The 20113-nt window shown below is 32.9% G+C and overlaps 2 protein-coding genes across 2 annotated transcripts in view; both read left to right on the forward strand.

Annotated features, from left to right (window-relative positions):
• LOC129803871 (uncharacterized) overlaps positions 1-20113 on the forward strand; it is a 208904-nt gene that overhangs the window by 106230 nt on the left and 82561 nt on the right. The gene's annotated exons all lie outside the window — the stretch shown is intronic.
• LOC129803873 (uncharacterized) lies at positions 17748-20078 on the forward strand. Its single transcript, XM_055850698.1, has 5 exons — positions 17748-17963; positions 18030-18307; positions 19184-19408; positions 19484-19807; positions 19883-20078. Exons 1-5 carry the CDS (start codon positions 17861-17863, stop codon positions 20033-20035), a joined length of 1083 nt encoding a protein of 360 aa, XP_055706673.1. The 5' UTR covers positions 17748-17860; the 3' UTR covers positions 20036-20078.

Below are 20113 nucleotides of genomic sequence, written 5' to 3' on the forward strand. Positions count from 1 at the left end.
TGTGCTCTACAATTATGTTGAAGTAATCATCAAAATCGGTTCAGCGACAGTCGAGATAATTGAGGTTATGTGATATTGAAATTGGTTTTTCGACTGTGGCGCCCCTGGTGTTGGTCCCACAACGTTCAAATATTCTAGAAAGTTGTAGCATTTGGTGAGATCTTTCGTTTAAGCCCTCATTCATCAAAATCGGTCACATAGAACCGGAGATATGATTTTTTGAATTTTGTGAACTTTGACCCCTCATATCTCCGGTTCTATTGAAACCACAGCGCGCATACGCACCATTTTGGAAACGTCCTAGACTGGACTACAACATACTAAAATTTCATTAACTTGCACAATGCCGTTTTTGAGAAAAGTGACTTTGAATTTCGATGAATTTTGACGCTATCACAGCGCCACCTGTAGTGACTTTTTGAACTTCCATCTGAAAGTGCTCATTGAGACGAAACCAAAAAGGTAAAATTTAGGTCGCTATGTTAATTAGAACCGGAGATAGAGGCCGGTCAATGTTCGAACTTTGACCCCTTATAGCTCGGGTCAGGGGTTATGGATCGACTTAAGGTTTTTTTTGTTTGATAGGTATAATCAACGGCTACAACATACTAAAATTTTAGCCCGATGCACAATGGAATTTTTGAGTTATTTAAATTTTAAGATTTAAAAATTTTCTTTTTAAAAAAAGCGCCCCTAGCGGTGGTTTTATGAATTTGCGATGTTAGAAGGGGAAGTGGCATTTCACGAGAGCTTTCCAAAAAGCCCTCATTTTTTAAATTCTGACAATTAGAACTGGAGTTATGGCCATTTTAAGAAATTTTTTTTGGACCCTTATAGCTCGGGTCAGGGGGGTCGGGGGACCTTAAGTTTGGTATTGATGGAAAACCCTAAGGCCCAGCTATAACATACTAAAATTTGGGCCCGCTGAATGCCATAGGGGCGGAGCTATTGAGAAAACAAAAAAAAGGGGGTCTTCAAAATGGCGGAAGGAGGGGTGGGGGGTGGGGGGTCAATGCACCAAGTTGCAATTTTCACCCGATATATAACCTTTGCCGAAAACCGCAAGTCGATATCTTTTTTAGTTTAGGAGCTATTAAGCTCCAAAGAGCGGCCGGCCGGCCGGCCGGCCGGGAACGTAAATTAGCCACATATATATTCGTGATCAGGAAGTGCTGAAACACGTTTTGGCCAAGTTTGAGCGCGATCGGACGACATGAAATTTTGTTAGGATTATAGTAGGTGAGATTGTTAAGAATCTCACCTAATGAAATTTTGTTAGGATTATAGTAGGTGAGATTGTTAAGAATCTCACCTAATATTTCCTGTTAGCTGATGAGTTAAACTCGTATCTGATGGTAGATTTTTCTTTTACCTTGATCACAACTTATTCTACAAGACAAGACTTGATGTAAAATAGAGCGAAATATTTTTTTGTTTTTTTTTTTTAGAAAATACTGGCAAAGATCCAAATTTAATTTTTAAGGATGTCCTATTCAAGTACGAGTTCAACGCATCAGCTGACAGTAAATATTTAATCTATTTTTTAATTTAATCTATTTTTAATTTTGAAAAACAAGTTTTTCAAAATAGGTCTCCGAAAATCAGGTCACAATTGCTGATTTTTAAAGATTTTTAAATAAAACTTTCACAAAATATAGTTTAAATATTGTGCTTTTATATTCCTAAGGAAATTAAATTAAATAAAAATATATTACTTTGAAAAAAAAAATAGGAATACATGGTGTTTTCTAATCTTTTTGACCCACGCAACCCTTAATGTTAGACCATATGCTAAATAGCAAATAAAAATAAGGGCAGAGTCACATAGACAGTAAAATGGTCACCGTATTTCGTTAATTTACACATTTTCATTGCAATTCTTACGCAAATTTTCCATTACCGTATTACCTTATCTCATACTCGGTGGCACTGGGTGAAAATATTATAAGAAAATTAAAGAAATAAAACAAAAATTCGATAAACGGTGAGCAAAAAAACTGTTCGATTAATTTCTCTTACAGTTTTTGCTCACCGTTTATCGAATTTTTGTTTTATTTCTTCAATTTTCTTATATTATTTTCACCTAATGCCATCGAGTATGAGATAATGTAATACGGTGATGGAAAATTTGCGTAAGAATTGCAATGAAAATGCGTAAATTAACGAAATATGGTGAGACTACGGCGAGCATTTTATTGTCAATGTGATTCTACCCTAAATCGAACAATTAATCTTCCGATAGAGTTGAGGAACCAGTCGACTTTAGGGCACTTTACCTTACTCTACCATTTAAAAATGTGATTCATTGAGTGCGTTTTCTTAGTAATTGTCTATTGGAAAATAATACAAAAAATCTCCCTTAATTTAATTTATTATCTTAAGATCTTGTAGTTTCGAAAGTCATGCATGCGTAAAACAGTCCAACCCTCCCTTATAAAACTAAGCATTATAATGATTATAATAAACCCAGGAAATTGGTGTAAATCTATAAAAATAATAATAAACTCTTCAAGGAAAGGATTTAGAGATAATAAATATTGTTATTGGCAATTGTGAGCTATTGGTTGCGTTAGACCTTGTTGTAAAAAATTTCTATAAAATTTTACATACTGACAAAAAAGACTTATTTGAGAAAAGAGTGTGTACATTCATACAAGATAATAAATTATAAGATGAAATGAAATGGTGCTCACTTAAACTCATTGGCAAAAAACAAATTAACATAAAAAAAATTAAATTTGGTAACCAACAATTCTAAACCTTTAGAAGAATATGTCTAACTCATATTATTACCATCTGAAATGGTTACTGGTACAATCAAGACCTATTTATTATTTTTTTCTTGTTAAAATTTTGTATGACAATTTCACAGATTTTAACAATTTTAAAGTTGCGATCAAATTTGATTTTTTTCCTGTCCGTATTCAATTTTTTACCGTTCATATTTTGTTCAGTTCTAATTTTTTGTGATCTGTAAAATTTGAACTTGTGAACCTTTAGGAATAAAACCACAATTCCAATAGTCAAGATGATTTTCAATCCAGTTTGCGATATAAGTGGGCTCTTTTGATGCTGCATTTCAATAGAAATTCACAGAGAGTGACTTTGAAAAGACTGTGCAATTGAGGAAGTTAAAGAAGTCGAAGTTGTAAATTAATAAAGAGAGACTGAGAAAAATAATTCAGAGAAATGTATTCAGAGTACTCCTGGAGCGCATCTTCTGAATTAATGATAAGGAACATATACCATTCCTCTAGTCTTTGTGTTTATAGAGCTATTAATGTTCGCAATAGCATCCAGAATTAAATGCGAATTCCAGCTGAGATATCCAAAAGGAATCGTTCTTTTCAATGACTACATCCAGCAGAGTGTGCATTAATGAGCATATAAAAGGAGAATCGGGCACTTGAGGGTCCTATAAATTGCTGACATAGAAGATTTTCACTTGGATTCATTTGGTTTATTTAAGTGAACACATCGTTGGTTCACAGTGGATGTTAACTAAGCCAAAATTGCTGTTTTTTTGATTAAATAACGATGAGCGTATTATTGTGCAAATATCACGTATTTGCAATTGGAACCACAATTTCCAAGCCACATATATTATTAAAAGTTTCAGCATATCCATCAACAATCGGCTCATCATGAGCCAGCTAGTTAGTATTTATTCACCGAAAATATTTTCCACCCCCAAAAGCTCCCGGACAATGTTGATTTTGAAATGTTTAAAACCAGCACTAATGAGCTCAGGCGAATAATTGCAATCTCATTTTTTCAAACAACTTGTTCAAACCATATTTAGTTTACTAAATCAAACCATCAAACAAAAGCTGATGCCGCAATTTCGGTGATGAACCAACTATAAATTAAATTTTGAAAATTAATTCAATTTACCCAATAGCGAAGAGGACTCAAGCATACCTCACCAACTATCATTCATTTGGGACTTTCCGCCCCAAAACTTACTTCATTATATTCTAGCAGCAGGAATATTGAGATATTTTTGTCCATAGCACATGAAACTTTCTCTACACAGTTTTTGTGTAATAGTAAAATTTTCAACAGACATACTCGAAAATTATTCGGTGTTTTATGATTATGGTACATCTTTTAGCTTTATTAATGGTACGTGTAAAAGTGCCTCTTGAAATTATCCAAACTTTTCAAATGACACTTCTTAAGGCATTAATTACCAAAAAAAAAATAACTTGGAAGACATTCTCATTCTCTGAAGACGCTGAGAAAAGAAGAAACGCCAGTTGACGAATAATGAGCCGAAAAGGCTACAAGAGACTTAATGGAAAATCATTTTTGCCAATCTTTATAAGGGAAAGCAAAGCAAAGTTAGGATAAAGAAAATCTATTTTATTTGCGTACAATTTGAGAAATAATAGGGCAAAGTGTCCATGCTTTGTGGGATACCAAGTTCCGTAATGCTTAAACGTTTCCCGTGTTTCTGAATAAATCGTCCTTATAGGGTCAAAGCCGATCTTCAAATTTCCACAGATTCTGGTTGTGGATTCACAAATTAGGTACGATGATAGGTAGATTTAACTCAAACGAGCTTACAAATTATTCCTTTGCTTGTGATTATTTCGCTCCTTGGAAATTACAAGGGGCCAACTTAATCTGAGCCATTTTTCAGGAGACAGCATAAAAGATTCAACTTTGTATGAATAATTATCTCAATTAAGTATGTTAATAAAAACAATTTAATTCATTTCTATTAGTATGAGCATTGTTATAAACATCGAAACATACATATTTTTACCTTTCAAAATATGTCTTTTAGTGAGTTAACTCTTTGTCATTCTAAATTATGCGTAAATTTTCATGAAATTAGAATGACACGGGATCAACTTGCTTGAGTTAGTCCCTTGTTTCACAAAAAATTTGAACGATAAATCTATTTTGTGCCATTGTGTTCTATTTTGAAAAACTTTTGTAATTACGAAATTTAATGATTCATATCATCTGAAATTTTATTAAATTCTCTATCTGAGTGCATGAAAACCTCAAAATCGTCAAAAAGTGAGTTGGCCCCTTGTGATTTCCAAGGAGCGATTTTATCTCATGAGTCTGTCCTAAACCTATTCGTGACAATTCTTTCTTGAATACTGAACCTATCTCCCATATCTGAGTTATGAAAAGTTGAAATTGCTAAATTTTTGAGGACTACGACTTCTATTTTATTGTACAATTTTTAATTATATTTAGTGTAGATAAAAGTTTTTGTTGAAGATAAGCCATAGTTAAATATTTCATGTTATGCGGAAACCAGGGATGACATGATAACTTTACTTTCTATAGAATCTACTGCAAATTTGAAAAAATTAAACGAAAGTTGCACTTTTGCCTCTCAAATGACATAACCTCAAAATGCAACTTGATGACATGATGGTTGTTGCGCGTGTTTGACCATTTTGAGTAACTTTTCAGACAAGGCAACAAACTTTTGACGCATGAAAAGTGAACAACTTTCGGAAAACAAATATTTTTTATATCAAGTAAAACGAATTTGCTTTAAAATATATAAATAAGATTTGCGGATTATAGGGATCTCATTCACCTGGTCTCCCGATCATATATTAGGCAACAAACTTTTGACACCTACTGTATTTACTAACAGTCACATTCTCTTAAGAATGTCATATAATAAAACAGATATAGATTTATTGATACTATAACGATTCGTTATATCGAACTAGTATCGAAAACAGGAAGAATTGACGGAAACACTAGACCTTTCTTGACTTTCGCAATTTTATTCTTTACGACGTTTCGAGGATGAATGTCCTCTTCATCAGGTATCGAATTTTGTTGCGAAATCACGTACAGGCGGGAAATGGTTACATTTTTTAGACTTGGATTACAGATTGCACTTTCGATCTGTGTCGATCAGTCGAATGGTGAAGTACAAAGTGCAATCTGTGACCCAAGTCCAAAAAAGTGTAACCATTTCCCGCCTGTACGTGATTTTCCCAACAAAATTCGATACCTGATGAAGAGGACATTCATCCTCGAAACGTCGTAAAGAATAAAATTGCGAAAGTCAAGAAAGGTCTAGTGTTTCCGATAATTCTTGCTGTTTTTGATACTAGTTCGATATAACGAATCGTTATAGTATCAATAAATCTATATCTGTTTTTTTATGTGATATTCTTAAGAGAATGTGACTGTTAGTAAATACATTAGATGTCAAAAGTTTGTTGCCTCATATATGTTCGGGAGACCAGGTGAAAAAAGCAATAGAAAAACTACTTTTCATTCATTTTTTGCAAATAAGATCCCTATAATCCGTAAATCTTATTTATATATTTCAAAATAAGTAACTCGTTTTACTTGATAAAAAAAATTGTTTTCCGTTAATTTTTCTTGCGTCAAAAATTAGTTGCCTCATCTAAAAAGTTACTCAAAATTGTCAAATACGTGCAACAAGCATCATGTCAACAAATTGCATTTTGAGGTTATGTCATTTGAGAGGCAAAAGTGCAAACTTTTAAGTTTAAGTGATGGACTTCCAAAAAACAAAAAACAATTTGGGGATTTATTTAGCAAAATATTAAAAATATGTGTAAAAATAATTTTTTTGAGTTGTTTTTAATTGTCCTGGTCGAATTTTTCATCAGATTTAATAAATTATTAATTTCTAAGTATGAGAAGTGTATGAAGTGCAGGAAGTGCTGGAAGTATTGCAATATTTTCGAGAGTGTTGCGAAGTTCTGAAAGTGCCAAAGCCTCTTCCATACAAATCGTGGAAGTACCTGGCAGTGGTGTACACATTTTTACCCAAATATCTTCCCTTTGGGAAAATTCTATCTTTATTTTATTGTTTATTTAAAACAATATAAAATTATGTTTTTTGACGATTATATTATATAAACAAAAAGTTTAAGGAAAAAAATACAAAAATCTTAAAAAAAAAAAAGTCTCTGTAGCCTCTTCAGCTCACAGCACTTCATAAGCATCAAGATGAATGGGGAAATTGAAGAAAATTCAAAACACATTTCTCACGGAGACATTAACAAAATGCGCAGGGGACTAATGTGTAAAGCGTTTTTGAATAAGATTTTGAATGATGGAGGGAAAAATGACAGTTTTTTTCCTCAAACATTTTTTTTTTTTAACAATTTCCCAGGCTTTTGGTTTACCTTCCTTTTCAAGCCATCTCTCGTGGTAGTAAAAATGTCTGGGCATATCTATGCATCATTCATCACATTCAATAAAATTATTTCGTTGCTGTGGTGAGTTGCAAATTTTTTGGGCTATCGTCGATTTCACCATTCCCGCGTATTGTGAGGAAAATTCTTTGACCATTCAACGCAAAAATTAATTTTTCACCCATTGCCTCGGGCGGCCTTTCATTTGACATGGAGAGTCTCAATAATAAATCTGCTTTAGTGAATTGAATACTTGCTGGGTTGAGTGAAATATTAACATGACGTATCCAACAAAATTACTGCATATTCATTCAAATTTGCCAAAAGGGAATCTCTGAAACCATCAGATGCCACATTGAACCTAATAAATTTCCATCTGGAGCTTTGGTGTGAAGACTTTTTCGGGATGATTTTCTGACTGGAAGGGCCGTGATATCGAACCTATCTTCGTTTTTGGATCTTATGGTCAGGGTCGATCAATTTCAATAATGTCTTCATTGAAATCTTAACACCACAAAATCAGCCCATTTAGATCCCAATTACCGTGGCAACTTGTGCAGAAATTTTCGCATGATGGAGCCAAAACATTTGATTCTTGTCTGGCTTCAAGGTTCATTGTGTAATAACTGCTAATGATTTCAAAAGTAAATTGAATTAGGGAGTAGATGAAATAGACCTCTTGTTTCTCAAGTCATTTGCCAGAACATGCAGTCCGGGATGACTCACTGCAAAAAATTTTAAGGTCACATTGTGTGGAAAAATTGCCTCTGGATGATTTGGCTTAATCCATCAATCCCATTGATGCCAAGTCATTGGCATCTATTCCAGATGGATTCCCCATTCCATCAGTTCAGAGAAACCGCACCTCTCTCAGCTCCAAAATTGAAATTTAATTATTTCCCTGTATAAATTTCTAACTGTCGAAGACGTCAGTTGTGGGCAATTGTGTACCGTATTAACACATCATCTGACATGAGGAACACCACTTAAATTCATGTAAGTTTTGATTTACACAATTTGTAACTCCATGCAACCATAAAACAGCCGCAGAAGGAGAAAAAAAAACATGAAAAAATTTTACTTTAAATAAAACTTTTTAAAAAATAAAAAGTTCACAGAGAAAAAGCGAAACGGCCACTAAATTGCTGGCTAAATGGATATGTATGGCAAATAGGCCTGAAACCACCTACGAGGAGGTGATGCAATAGTCATTTCTATTATTTACTCACAGTGAAAAAGATAATAAACAACAAATAAAAAAAAATTGTCTCACAATTCCGAGTTGGTGGAAAAAAAGTATTATGTCTTATTGTTTGATTCAGTTTCTTTCTATCTGATGGAAATTGCAGTGATTGAGAGTGTCTGATTTTGTGGTAAGCTTATTCAACAGACAACAACAATAGCGTAGGAATTTGGAGATTTATACGAGAACCTTGATCTCCATTCGAAAGTTACACTGAAGTCGAATGATGCCGGTTCTAATTTTAATAAATTACTGGTCACACTCAAAAGACGAGAGAAAAGTATAATCATTGATTTTAGCAATTCAATTTTTAAACAAAGCCTAATATACAAAATAAAAGTAAGAGTAGATTTTTTTAAGAGAATTAGGCTAACAGTATTGTTATGGCCTCTACACATTGGGAGCAATTTTTGCCAAAAATTGCTTTTTTGAAGGAAATTCCCTGCAGCGTTGTAGGGGGAAACGTCAAATTTCTGTCAAAAACGCAATTTTTGACGAAAATTGCTCCCAATGTGTAGACGCCTTTAAAACCAAAATATAACTTTCAAAAACAAAATTTAAGACATTTGTGATCTTAAATCCGAAATCGAAAAATGGAAATTCACAACGATTAAACTGAAATTCAAAATCGAAAAATTTGAACTCGGAATGAGCGTTAATTGAAATCGAAAAACGGAAAAACAAGAATGGAAACCAAAATCATTTGCCCAAAAACGACCAACGAAATTTTCAAAATGAAAAGCAGATATTATCTGTGATAATCAAAGAAAACGTACCATTTTTCAAAATTCATGCGTGTGTCAAATTTAAAAAAAAACTATGTCATACATCATGTCCTGTCCTATAGAACTCTTAGGCGACTCTATGTCGTAAAGGTGACCGAAATATTAATAAAAACCAAAAGCCATAACTAAACATATTTAAAAAAAATAAATATATTAATCAAAGTCAAATTCCGAATAAACATTTAAAATCCTAATATATATATTTAGTAATTGGATAAACAAAAAATACAATGAAGACAAAAATCAGTAAATTAAAATCTAAGCAATTAGAACTTTATGTTAATTGGAATAATTATAATCGAAAACAACGTTTATTGGTTTTGAGGATTTTGTCTTATTCAAAAAGTGAAATATAACTAAACTCTAAAACCGAAACACGTAATTCGGGCTTCAAACTAGAGGTTTGACCGGGTCCTCGAAGGTCTCAAAATCCTAAATAACCTATTTTATTGCTTTTCAGAATCTAATAGATCATTTTCCCTTAATAACCCAATTCTAAATTGATTTTTTCCAAAAAATATATACTCAAGAAATTTTAGAAGTTGAGCCATATGGCTAAACCTTAGGTCTGAAGCCCATATAAAGTCTAACCGAAAATTGTAACATCTTTGAAATCTAGAAACTTGGCAAAGGCAAATATGATCAGGCCTCATAAATTTGTTAGCATTACATTCCATAACCAAAACCTTAATTTGAAGACTTCAAAACCAAGCAATAAAAAACTACACAGGAAACCCATATATAAAAATCGTAAAGACAAAATCGTAAATTAACATCTAAAGACCGAAAATTAACCCATTCAGTCAATGTACCAGAAATACTTGAGATGGAATGTTCATGTTCATACTTTGAGATTAGTTTTCTACAGATTAATAGATGAATTTTTTGAAAAGAAATAAATTTTATCCATTATGGGGGCGCGGGGATTCGCCCTCAAACACACGACTTAACGGTCACTGAATTTAAATTCTGTGCATTAATTCATTACAAACTCTATTGCTTTAGATAGAGTAACTATCCAAGAAAACAAATTGGCAACCAGAATTCAAATCAGGAAAGAGGAAAGTCGCCAATTTTAATAAATTCGACGGGATGTCGAATTTTCCGTCCGCCATTTTGAGCAAAAATTTTGCATGACCTTCCTCGAAGCAAGAAAACAATAACAAAATGTATTTTCATCTCTGTCGGACTATTTTTCCCAAGTAATTGAAGAACTAAAGTTACTAAAAATCCATTCCTGACAGCAATTCGAGTATCAGTTGTCCAGGAATATATTATCTAAAATCACTCAATTTGCGTATGATGTATAATACCATGGTAAGGAATGGGTTAAGAAAGAAAAAAATGAATCCAAATACTAGGAACCTATGCTACAACCAAAGAATTAAACACGGTGATCCATTATATTATAAAATTTATAAAGATTTATCAAACCTGTTGAGAAATTTCGAAGCAAACGCCTGAGAATATAATGCGAATTTTAAGCTTCTAAGGATTTATAGAAAACTCTTTTAATAATTGCAAAATTTTAAGAAATTTAAATTAAAATCATAATAGGAAGAGAGAAAATCCTGCCAAAAATCATTTATTGTAGGGAATTAATTTAACTAGTAAAAAAAATTCGATATTTCAGATGTGTTATTTTAATTTGGGAACATTTTGGGTAATAAATAGAAATTAATTTTTTTTTAAATTTCAAAAGTAAAAAAAAAAAACTTTTATTTGAAAATTACAAGCATAAAACGAGATCTCTTAATTTTATTACAAGTGTCTGGAATTTAGGATTCGTTTATCATCTTTTCCTACCTTGAAATGAATTATGATGAGCATAAATTGCGCAAGGACTCATAAAGCATCGCTTTTAATAGTCCCTAACTAATTTAACTTGATAATGATAATGAAACAAATTCTCTTGAGCAATGATTAATCTCGACAGACTAATCCCTGTCACTTCTTAAATCTTCATTTAACTTTTTGCCATAACTCGGGGAGTTGGTCAAATTCGAAATTAATGGCAAAATAATAAACATGGCAAGTACTTTACCCTCACCCGGTTGACTAACAGAGTGTTTCGCATCACTTTCGGGTGTTGGATGACAAATATTTGGGGAAATTTCTCGGATGCCCCAAAATTTGAGGCTGAGTGTACCAGGGTATGGGGATTTGTTGTTGGAGGTGAATTATGCAAAAAGGAAGGCAAAACAGCATTAATGGTGTTGAAAAAGAAAGTGTGCAGTGTACCACCCGGAAACTATTTTATAACTTGTCAATTTATTTTTTTAATTCACACGGTAAATTGCTTCGTTCCGCCAAAATTCGTCCAAAATACGATAAATTACAGTGGAAATTTTAATGACAATAGCTCTGGTAAAATCTACTGAAATGACCTATTGACTAATTTATGTGCACTTCATTGAGTTGTTTTGTGTGGAATTGCGGTTATGGTTTAAAATTGAATATTACATGCAATTTTCCATTTGTCCTGGGTGATGCGAATTATAATTGGATCCATGATGCTTAAATTTTAATCACTGAAACAGAAAGTACACGCACAATTAAAGCCCTTTGCTGGCAATTTTCCTTATGAATTATACCAAATGAAATCGACTTATAGGGCCTGTTTATCTGAGAGTATTTAAAATTGTATCGCACTGTGTTGATGTACCGGTAAGTCTAGGAAATCTCCCTTGATAGTACGTTACTTAACTACCCTGTTGAGTATTATAATGCCACCAAGTGTACCTGGTATAAAATGCACATTTTCTGTTTTAATTCGAGATATTTTAAGTTTTTTTTAAGTATTTATTAATCTAATGGAAGGCTATGCAAGATCTGCACACACTCTGGTTTTAAACACTATATATTTTTCATTTTTTTTAAATAGGTCAGATTCATTAAAGGAATATGGGAAAAATATGAAGTGTTCGAAGCCAGAGTGTGTGCGAAGCCTGAAGGGCATCCCCTATATTTTAAATTTTAACGTATCAAAATAACCCTACCATAAGATTTCATACCAGTTCTTCTAGAAGTTAAACCAAAGTAACAAATCGTCAATTCACAAAATATATCCACAGGTCTTTATTAACCTTCGAAATTAAAAATATGTCATTCCCAAGATTTTATCAATTTTTACATGTAACTTGAGAGATCATCGGGATATAAAAGAAACAATTGTTAAAAGTTCGAATTTTCAAAACTATTTATTTCGAATATAAAAACTTTAGTAGAGGAAATTAAAGAGAAAAGTTCAATTTTTACAGGGGATTTAATTTTCTGTCGAAGAGGAAATTTCGAATGAAAATATCCTAGTTCAAATAAACCCTTACGAACTAAAAAGCCTATTGTACGCACATCTCTTAAGATGTTTTCTTCTCAAGTACTGAAGATATTGTAAGAAAATTTCGCACCGTGAGATTTGTGGTGAAAAACACGGAAATTTATTGTTCTCTTTCAAACTGATATACGAAGTATCATTTGGTGAAAAGCGTCTTACAGTGTTATCCGGAATAGAGAATAATATGTAGAGTGTATAGAGAATAAGCGTGAGAGAAAGTTCATGACCTTTCAAGGCAATTGTTGAGAGATCTCACACAAATTAATTGTCAGTAAGATATAAATACAGAAATTTATTTTACGCGACTTGGAATATAGCTCAAGATTCCAACACTGTATTGTTCCACTTGGAATATTTTCCATCAAGCATCTCTCCGTCTACTTGCCTGAGAAATACAATAGATCTCAACTTTTACTCTTTAAGATTTCACATTTCTTACCAAAAGAACCATTTGGTGTTCAGAGACCGAAGCACAAAAAGCAAAAACAAAATATCATAGGGTATTATTAGTTGAAATTTGAAATGAATTTTCAGGGAGCAGACATTTGCCCAGAAATCTCTTTCAGACAGCTCACAAGGTTTAATGTATATCCTTCAGAATATTTTATTGTAATGATAGTACTTTGAAGTTGAGGAATTCTTTTTAAAGACTCTTTGTTAGAGGAGAATCCTTCTTGAACTATTTCAGGCACGTAGTCTTAATCAAGCCTTAACAAACAAGAGTTTTCTTTTTTTTTGTTCCATGGTTAATTTTCACGACAGAAAATTTTAAATTACCTTGTTCTTATATTTGTTATTTAAAATCTATTGTCAGGCATGGTGAATAATTATTCTAATAAATTTCAAAAATAGAGGAGAACGGAGCAGCATTAACTACCAAATGTGATCTTTTATTGCGTATAATTTGTTAAAAAAAATGTTTGTGTGGAGTTATCACACTAGAAAATTTCACATTAAAGTTAAAGTGAAAAGTTGCTCATTAAAACTTCTAGAACCACTCGAAATCGCTAATTTAGTCAGGACGCATTGCTAGAATTGCTCAATGTCACGATGGCACACGGGTTGTCAGATGAGTGTTTTTGTTTTTGAAGCATTTCAGTCGTTTGAGCGAAAATGTGCGATTTAAGTGAAGAAGAGGAAGTTTTCCTCCTGTACGCTACTTATATGCCGTGCAAAAGGACCCACTAAGCGAGACGAAAGAGGTTGTGTGGAGGACGCGACCTTCACATGGTGTCGTTGAAATTCTCTGGGGCGATTTTTTGGACATAATAATTTTCTCCGATGACTTCGGAGGAATTTAAAGAGCTGCTTCAAATCGTAGGGCATTATTTTCAAAAGAAGACTACGAAAATGAGGGAGCCAATATCACCCAAATCCCGACTGAGGTGTGAGTTCCGGCGATTGGTGACTGAATTTATCGCAAACGTACTGAAAACCATCAGATCGACTGCCTCTATTTTTGTATTCACGCCAGTTATAGTCCCAAATGTCGGTTACCTGATGCACAGCCCAATTAATTCGGCCATCATCTCATTTGACCACGAAATCCTAGAAATTTATGAAGGAATATAAAATGTAGATCGAACACATTTTTGTTTAGCTTTTTTCTTACTTATCCTCTGCACCGATCTTTTTCAAGGTCTTTTGTCTTTTCTCCATCTCGTGCGCGATGAATAGTAGGTATTAGCACTACTTTTTATCACAATTTAATCACGAATAAATTGGTCAGAAAATTGTGGCCCAGAAACTACCAGAAGGACTGCAATAAAGTAGTACCTGATGAAAATTTAATGAGCAACTCTTGCTCATAAATTTGCTCACTTCTCATTAATTTGCTCATTAATTGTAAATCGTATTTATGCTATTTTAATCTATTTAAACCAATTTTTGTGACTCGAGTCCACTTTTTTATCACTAAATGAATCGATTTCTAAAAGCTCTTGACGAAAATTGCACATATGGACACATATCAGCAAAAATTAATGTGAATCACATTAAAAATTTAATGTGAAATTCTCTAGTGTGATACCACGGTAACTTAACTCTTCAAAACTACTAAAGATCTAAATTGAATTATGACTGGGTTCATCTTCCTTTAGAAATATGCAAAAAGTAGCGTTTTCAATGTAGGCATACCTCTTCTTACAAAGTAGGATGTCAATAGGTCCTGACACGAGTTTTTAAAATGTCAATATGTGCTCCTTTCACCCTACGTGAATTATTGTTTTTCTCCGATCCGAATGATTATGGATCTGTCACACCTTTTAGATCAGGAAAATTTCATAAAGTAAAAATTCACATGCTTTTCTTTCTTAAAAGCTTGGAATATGATTATCCTATTCTTTCGCACTCTTCTTCTGCTTTTGTATATCACATTAAATTAAATTCAGTTCAATGAAATTTTATGATCGAAAGAATGGGATACACTTATGCAAGTTTTTTAAGAAAGACAAGGACACGAATTTTGATTTCATGAAATTTTACTGATCTAAAAGGTGTGCTGGAGCCATTAGTAACGAGCTTCTGGAATAACCGTAAATTAGATAATTTATATCCCAGCTTTTCAGTTCAAAAAACAACAACAACAATTTAAACAGTTCAACAGTTTAAAGCAATTTTCAAATAAATTCAACCAATCAATAAAGCATAACCAGCATAAATTTGCACAATAAACGCCAATATTGAACTTGAGAGAATGTTAATTCTGCATTATGCAAAAGCAAGAAATCTCTCTTGCCAATATTTACCCCGGGGTTGCTTTTTCTCCATGTGCATATTTGGGTAGGAGTTGGTGGAATTAGCATAAAAATGCACACCTTATCTCAGCACTAATGTTGTGCAGTTTGTGTGATTAATAAGTAAAAACCCTATAGTATAGTGCAAATTCGTTCTTTTGAGCAGAACATTTTTTTTGCTTTCCCCATCCGGAGGAACAACTTTTTCCCGTAGTGGAGCATTTTTGTCACTAACACTCACTATCACATAAATAACATATTAAAGTGCTGACTAAGGAATTGGAGCTTATGAGGCGTGGAAAAAAGTGGAGATTGAGGGTGGTGCTTATGATAAAAAAAGGAGTAATATCGTGCTATGGAATAAATTTCTCTTGTTAATTTTGGGTGGTATATATAAGCTTACAATAGAAAATCAGTTTTTAGGTGAATAGACCAAGAGAAGCACGATGACACCATTAATTCAGTTGTGGAGAGGAAATTAACGCTGTTTATCACCAAACTATATAGAAATTTTGGGTGTGGGTTTGGAAGTGTGAAAAGGCACATTCAACGTCATCCACTCTTATCCCATTTTGATCCCCCCCTATGGAAAATGGGTTAAGTGCCACTATACACCAACTAGTTCAATTACCTGAGAGATATTAATCTCACTAGAATACCAAGGAATAACGCATGATGATATAATGCGAAAATGACAAAGTTTCTCTGGCCCTAGTGGATGAACTTTTGTCAATTTCCCAAGCCAATCAATACTTAATTGTGTGATGGTGTGTACAAGTTTTGGATAAGGACATCACTTAATAACCTCCCTTCTGGGGCGCATATTAAAAGGAAATGAAGTGATTCCATGGGAAATATATGGGCGTGGTGTTCATTTCAGAAGGGAAATCCATCCTCTCTGTCATCCTCTCTTCATGTCCAGTAAACAAGGGTGAAGTCAAGAGCTTCCCATGGAATGTTCCAAATACCAGGAACTTCATCATCACAAGTCCATTTTGCCAATTAACTTGTCAAAAATTTATCATTTCCGAGGGTTAAAATTCAACATTAAATGTTTCTCTTGTTTGTTCAGGGACATTTTGGCAGATGTACCTTTATATTGTTAATTCTTTTGGGAATTGACGCGGAAAAAGTCGGTGAACTATGTGCTTTTTCGTTAGTGTTAATAAAAAAGCTCAAAGTTGAAGAGAAACATGGGTAAAAATGTTGTTCAATTAAAAAACCCAAAACATTCACCATTTGTAAATACGGAAAACAAATAGTTTCCGGCTCCATTGCAAACTTTTGCTTTTTTTCTATCAATCAATTTTTAAATTCAACAGTTTATTTATCATTTTCGCAGTGACTTCTGTATCTGACTTAAATTTTACTACTGTATGAGCAGCAAAAAACTAAAATTGAGCAGTACACAATTTAGAATTTTAAAAGCAGTGAAATTTTCAGGCAACTTTTCATATAATCGGTATAAGTAAAAAAATGTTGTCATTTTGCCTGCTAATATCTTAGATAGTAAGTTAATTATTCATAATAATCCAAAATTTTCTGAAAAATGCTCTAGGGAGAGTGTCAACTTGATGTGTCACCGAAATATGAAATTTGATATCTATTACCATTTGGCCTCTGCACCGAGATTAAACAATATAAATCAAGTATCTTGTCCATTCATTACCAGTTGAGATTGGTGTAGTAATTTTGAAAACTTTGAATTTATTATTTGTCTCAATCAAATGAGAAATATGGTTTTGGTTAAAAACCAGGAAAGCATTACGCATTTAACTTTGCCAACACGAATACGAAATGTAGAATTATTCTGGATATTGGTCAAACATTTCATCAACCAAAACATCTCCGTACCGTAGATGTGGGAGACTTTGCATCCCTACACTGAGTGAGATAAATCCGAAAAAGTTAAAATAACATTCCGGAAATGTTAATTTTACCCTGCAGTATTGATCCAAAATCGGTGTAAATATTACCCTTTTCAGATGTATTGGGGGTTAATGCTACCATTTTCATGTTAATTTTACCCTTAAAAAGGTGTAAAATTAACATTAAAAAATGTTGATATAGTTTTACACCTAAAAAGTGTTAAAGTTATGAGGAAAAAAAGTTAATAGCACCCTCTTTTTTTTCTCAGTGTAGTTTTCATACGCTTCTTGTTAATTCTAGCACTTAGCGATGATTTTTAGACCATCGTTAAATGACTTTATGCTCTTGAAGGATTTACGCGTTAAGCCGAGAGATGGCTTAGTGGGAAACTAATGGGAATGTAGTCTAATCATTATTTTGATTTTAATTACACACTGGAAAAAGTGTGCCAAAAAATTTTCGTACATAAAAAAATTAACTTATTGTGCACAAAATTTGTTACACGAACACTACACAGAAAAATGTACACACGGTTTGTTAACCGAAATATGCTAGAATCTGGTAAATTTCGTTACTAAATGGAGTTTTTCTCTCAGACGGAGAGCGATAGAGAGTAAATGCCATACAAAATGAGAGAAAAGCAAATCATGCGATGCTTGCACGAAGAAATATTTTGTGTTACGCTCTCACATTTTGAGAGAATCCTCACATTGATCAAGTTAGTGTGAAACAAAATGTCGGACGCTAAATATTTGGCTGTGAATTTTCAAGGCGACAAAGCGTGGGTTAAGGTGAATTTCAGTGGAAATCTGCAGTATTGTGATTTAGAAAGTGCAGGTGAGATTGCGACACAACTAAAGGACAGATGGAGAAGAAATTTATTATACTTTTCTGTGATTACAGCACGTGAACAATTGAACATTCGTGGGGGCAAATTGGAAATCTTCGACGAAAATTCTATCAAGCTTGTTCCGGCCACATTTTCGGAATTGGCCAAGGAATCATTCATTCTGAGGCATACTGAAACGTGTGAAACTTCATCTTGTTCTGCTACAGAATCAGCTTCCACAGGAACTACTAGCATTGTAGAAGATTCTGCTTCTGCAGTTCACGGAGGCGGAGCGGAGGGCCCCTCAAATATTGTGAAGGCTCCAGAACTTTTCTACAAACTTATTGTGAAGGTAATTTTCACCATTTCCCTCCTAAATACAGCTTCCCATATAATTTTCTACGAATTTCTTAGTAATCATTTTGCGCGATCATCCGTTTCTAAATAAATTAGGCATGCCAAATTTTCAAAAAATATTAGTACTATGAAATTTAATTGAATTTTACAATATAAGTTTTGATAATGTTTATTCTGTTTATTAAAAACACATTATTTATAAGTATCCTTCAAAATTCTAGAAAAATAGTTGTGAAATTTTCGAAATTTTAATGAAATTTTGTGAAATTTTATGTTTTTTCAAATAATACAAATACAAGGAATATTTATGATTTCACTCCCTTCTTCCAGAGGAACCAATTTTTCCATAGTTTTGTTGGCTATTTTCGTAAAAATTCGAAGGTCCCTCTCAATAAGTTAACCGTCCGTAATGCTACAAGCTGCATATTTTCCTCTTCTCTCTCCTTCCACTTCAATGTTTTATTTAAATCAAATGCGAATTATATATTTTGTCTTTTTTTTTAAGTTTTTGATGTCATACAAGTAGCTTAAGAAATCTTTTTGTCCTTGGAAATGTTTCATTTCGTTATAACTGTGTGTTCTTTTTAAAGATAAAATGTTAAAAAATTTAAGGAGTGTATTTTTTGAAACGATTATGTGAGTTTGAGCTCGTTGCTTGGTGTTTGACTCCATGACAATTATAAACCGGTAAAAACTGCTAATGAACTGTCAGTGAACTGATAATTCCCTTTAACATTATATATAAATTATGCTGTGTAAAAATAGGTACTTTCGAAAATACTCGAATTTTGAAGGAAATAATTATGTATTTCATTAAAAAATATTGATGAAATTTTGTCGTTATTTATTATTGGAGCTCTGTTTATTGTAGGAACTTCGAGAATATTTTAAAATACAGAGAACTGTTGTTGTGAAAGGTTCAGACCTCTTAAAGAAGACCTCATTGAACAGCCAAGAGCGAAAAAAAGTAATCCATATTGTTGCAAACCATCTTCTGCTTTTCCGACCAAACCCAAAAAAGGCAGACAAAATTGCTTATGCAAAAGCAACAATTGAATTGTTCCCGTGTCTAAAAATTGACACCGAACTTGGATACGTAAGTTATTACTTAAAACTTCATCTTTTTTACTCAATATTTTTAGTTCATGGAATATGACAATTTTTCCAATAGGATTCTGTGTACAATCCCAAAAATCGCGCTGGCTTTCTTGGTAACTGCCTAAGAAGGAAAATATTCGTAAGGAAATCTACAAATTTAGTTTTCGACTCTGAAGATGAAGAAAACGAAAATGTGAATCCATCTGAAGATGAACTTGACGATTCTGCATTGGAATCTATTAAGGAGGATTTAAAAGTATGCTGTTGGCGACAACACAAACGAAAAATTGTTGATTGTATGAAGAAAACCTTTAAATATCGTCGGAACTTTTTGCAGACATCTCTGAAAAGTAATATTCTTTTGGAATATCCGAGATTTCAAGACACATACGGATTGGTAATATCTTGGTCTTTAAAATAATTTTTAATTATGGTATCAGAATATTTCATTTTATTTTTGTCTTTTTTTTAGATCCACCAAGACTTCAAGACGTTGTATCCGGATGATCATGAAAATTTGGTTGGTCTGTTTCAACCAGATTTCCAAGAAAAGTTGCAGACTCTTGGTAATTTAAACACCATTACAGGACAAAATAAAGGTAATTACACATTTGTAAAATTTTAAAACTTTTTTATAATTTACGTAAATAGAAAATACTATTTGCCAAGTCACATATTCAATAAAAAGGTTACATTAATTTTA

The sequence above is a fragment of the Phlebotomus papatasi genome, chromosome 2 (assembly GCF_024763615.1).
Source record: "Phlebotomus papatasi isolate M1 chromosome 2, Ppap_2.1, whole genome shotgun sequence".
NCBI lineage: Eukaryota > Metazoa > Arthropoda > Insecta > Diptera > Psychodidae > Phlebotomus > Phlebotomus papatasi.

Bases quoted from the DNA above. Each gene is read 5' to 3' on its own strand.
- LOC129803873 (XM_055850698.1), top strand. From the start codon at position 17,861: ATGTCGGACGCTAAATATTTGGCTGTGAATTTTCAAGGCGACAAAGCG. The intron at 19,409-19,483 runs GTAAGTTATTAC...TTTTTCCAATAG, and splicing joins TTGACACCGAACTTGGATAC to GATTCTGTGTACAATCCCAA. The intron at 19,808-19,882 runs GTAATATCTTGG...TCTTTTTTTTAG, and splicing joins TTCAAGACACATACGGATTG to ATCCACCAAGACTTCAAGAC.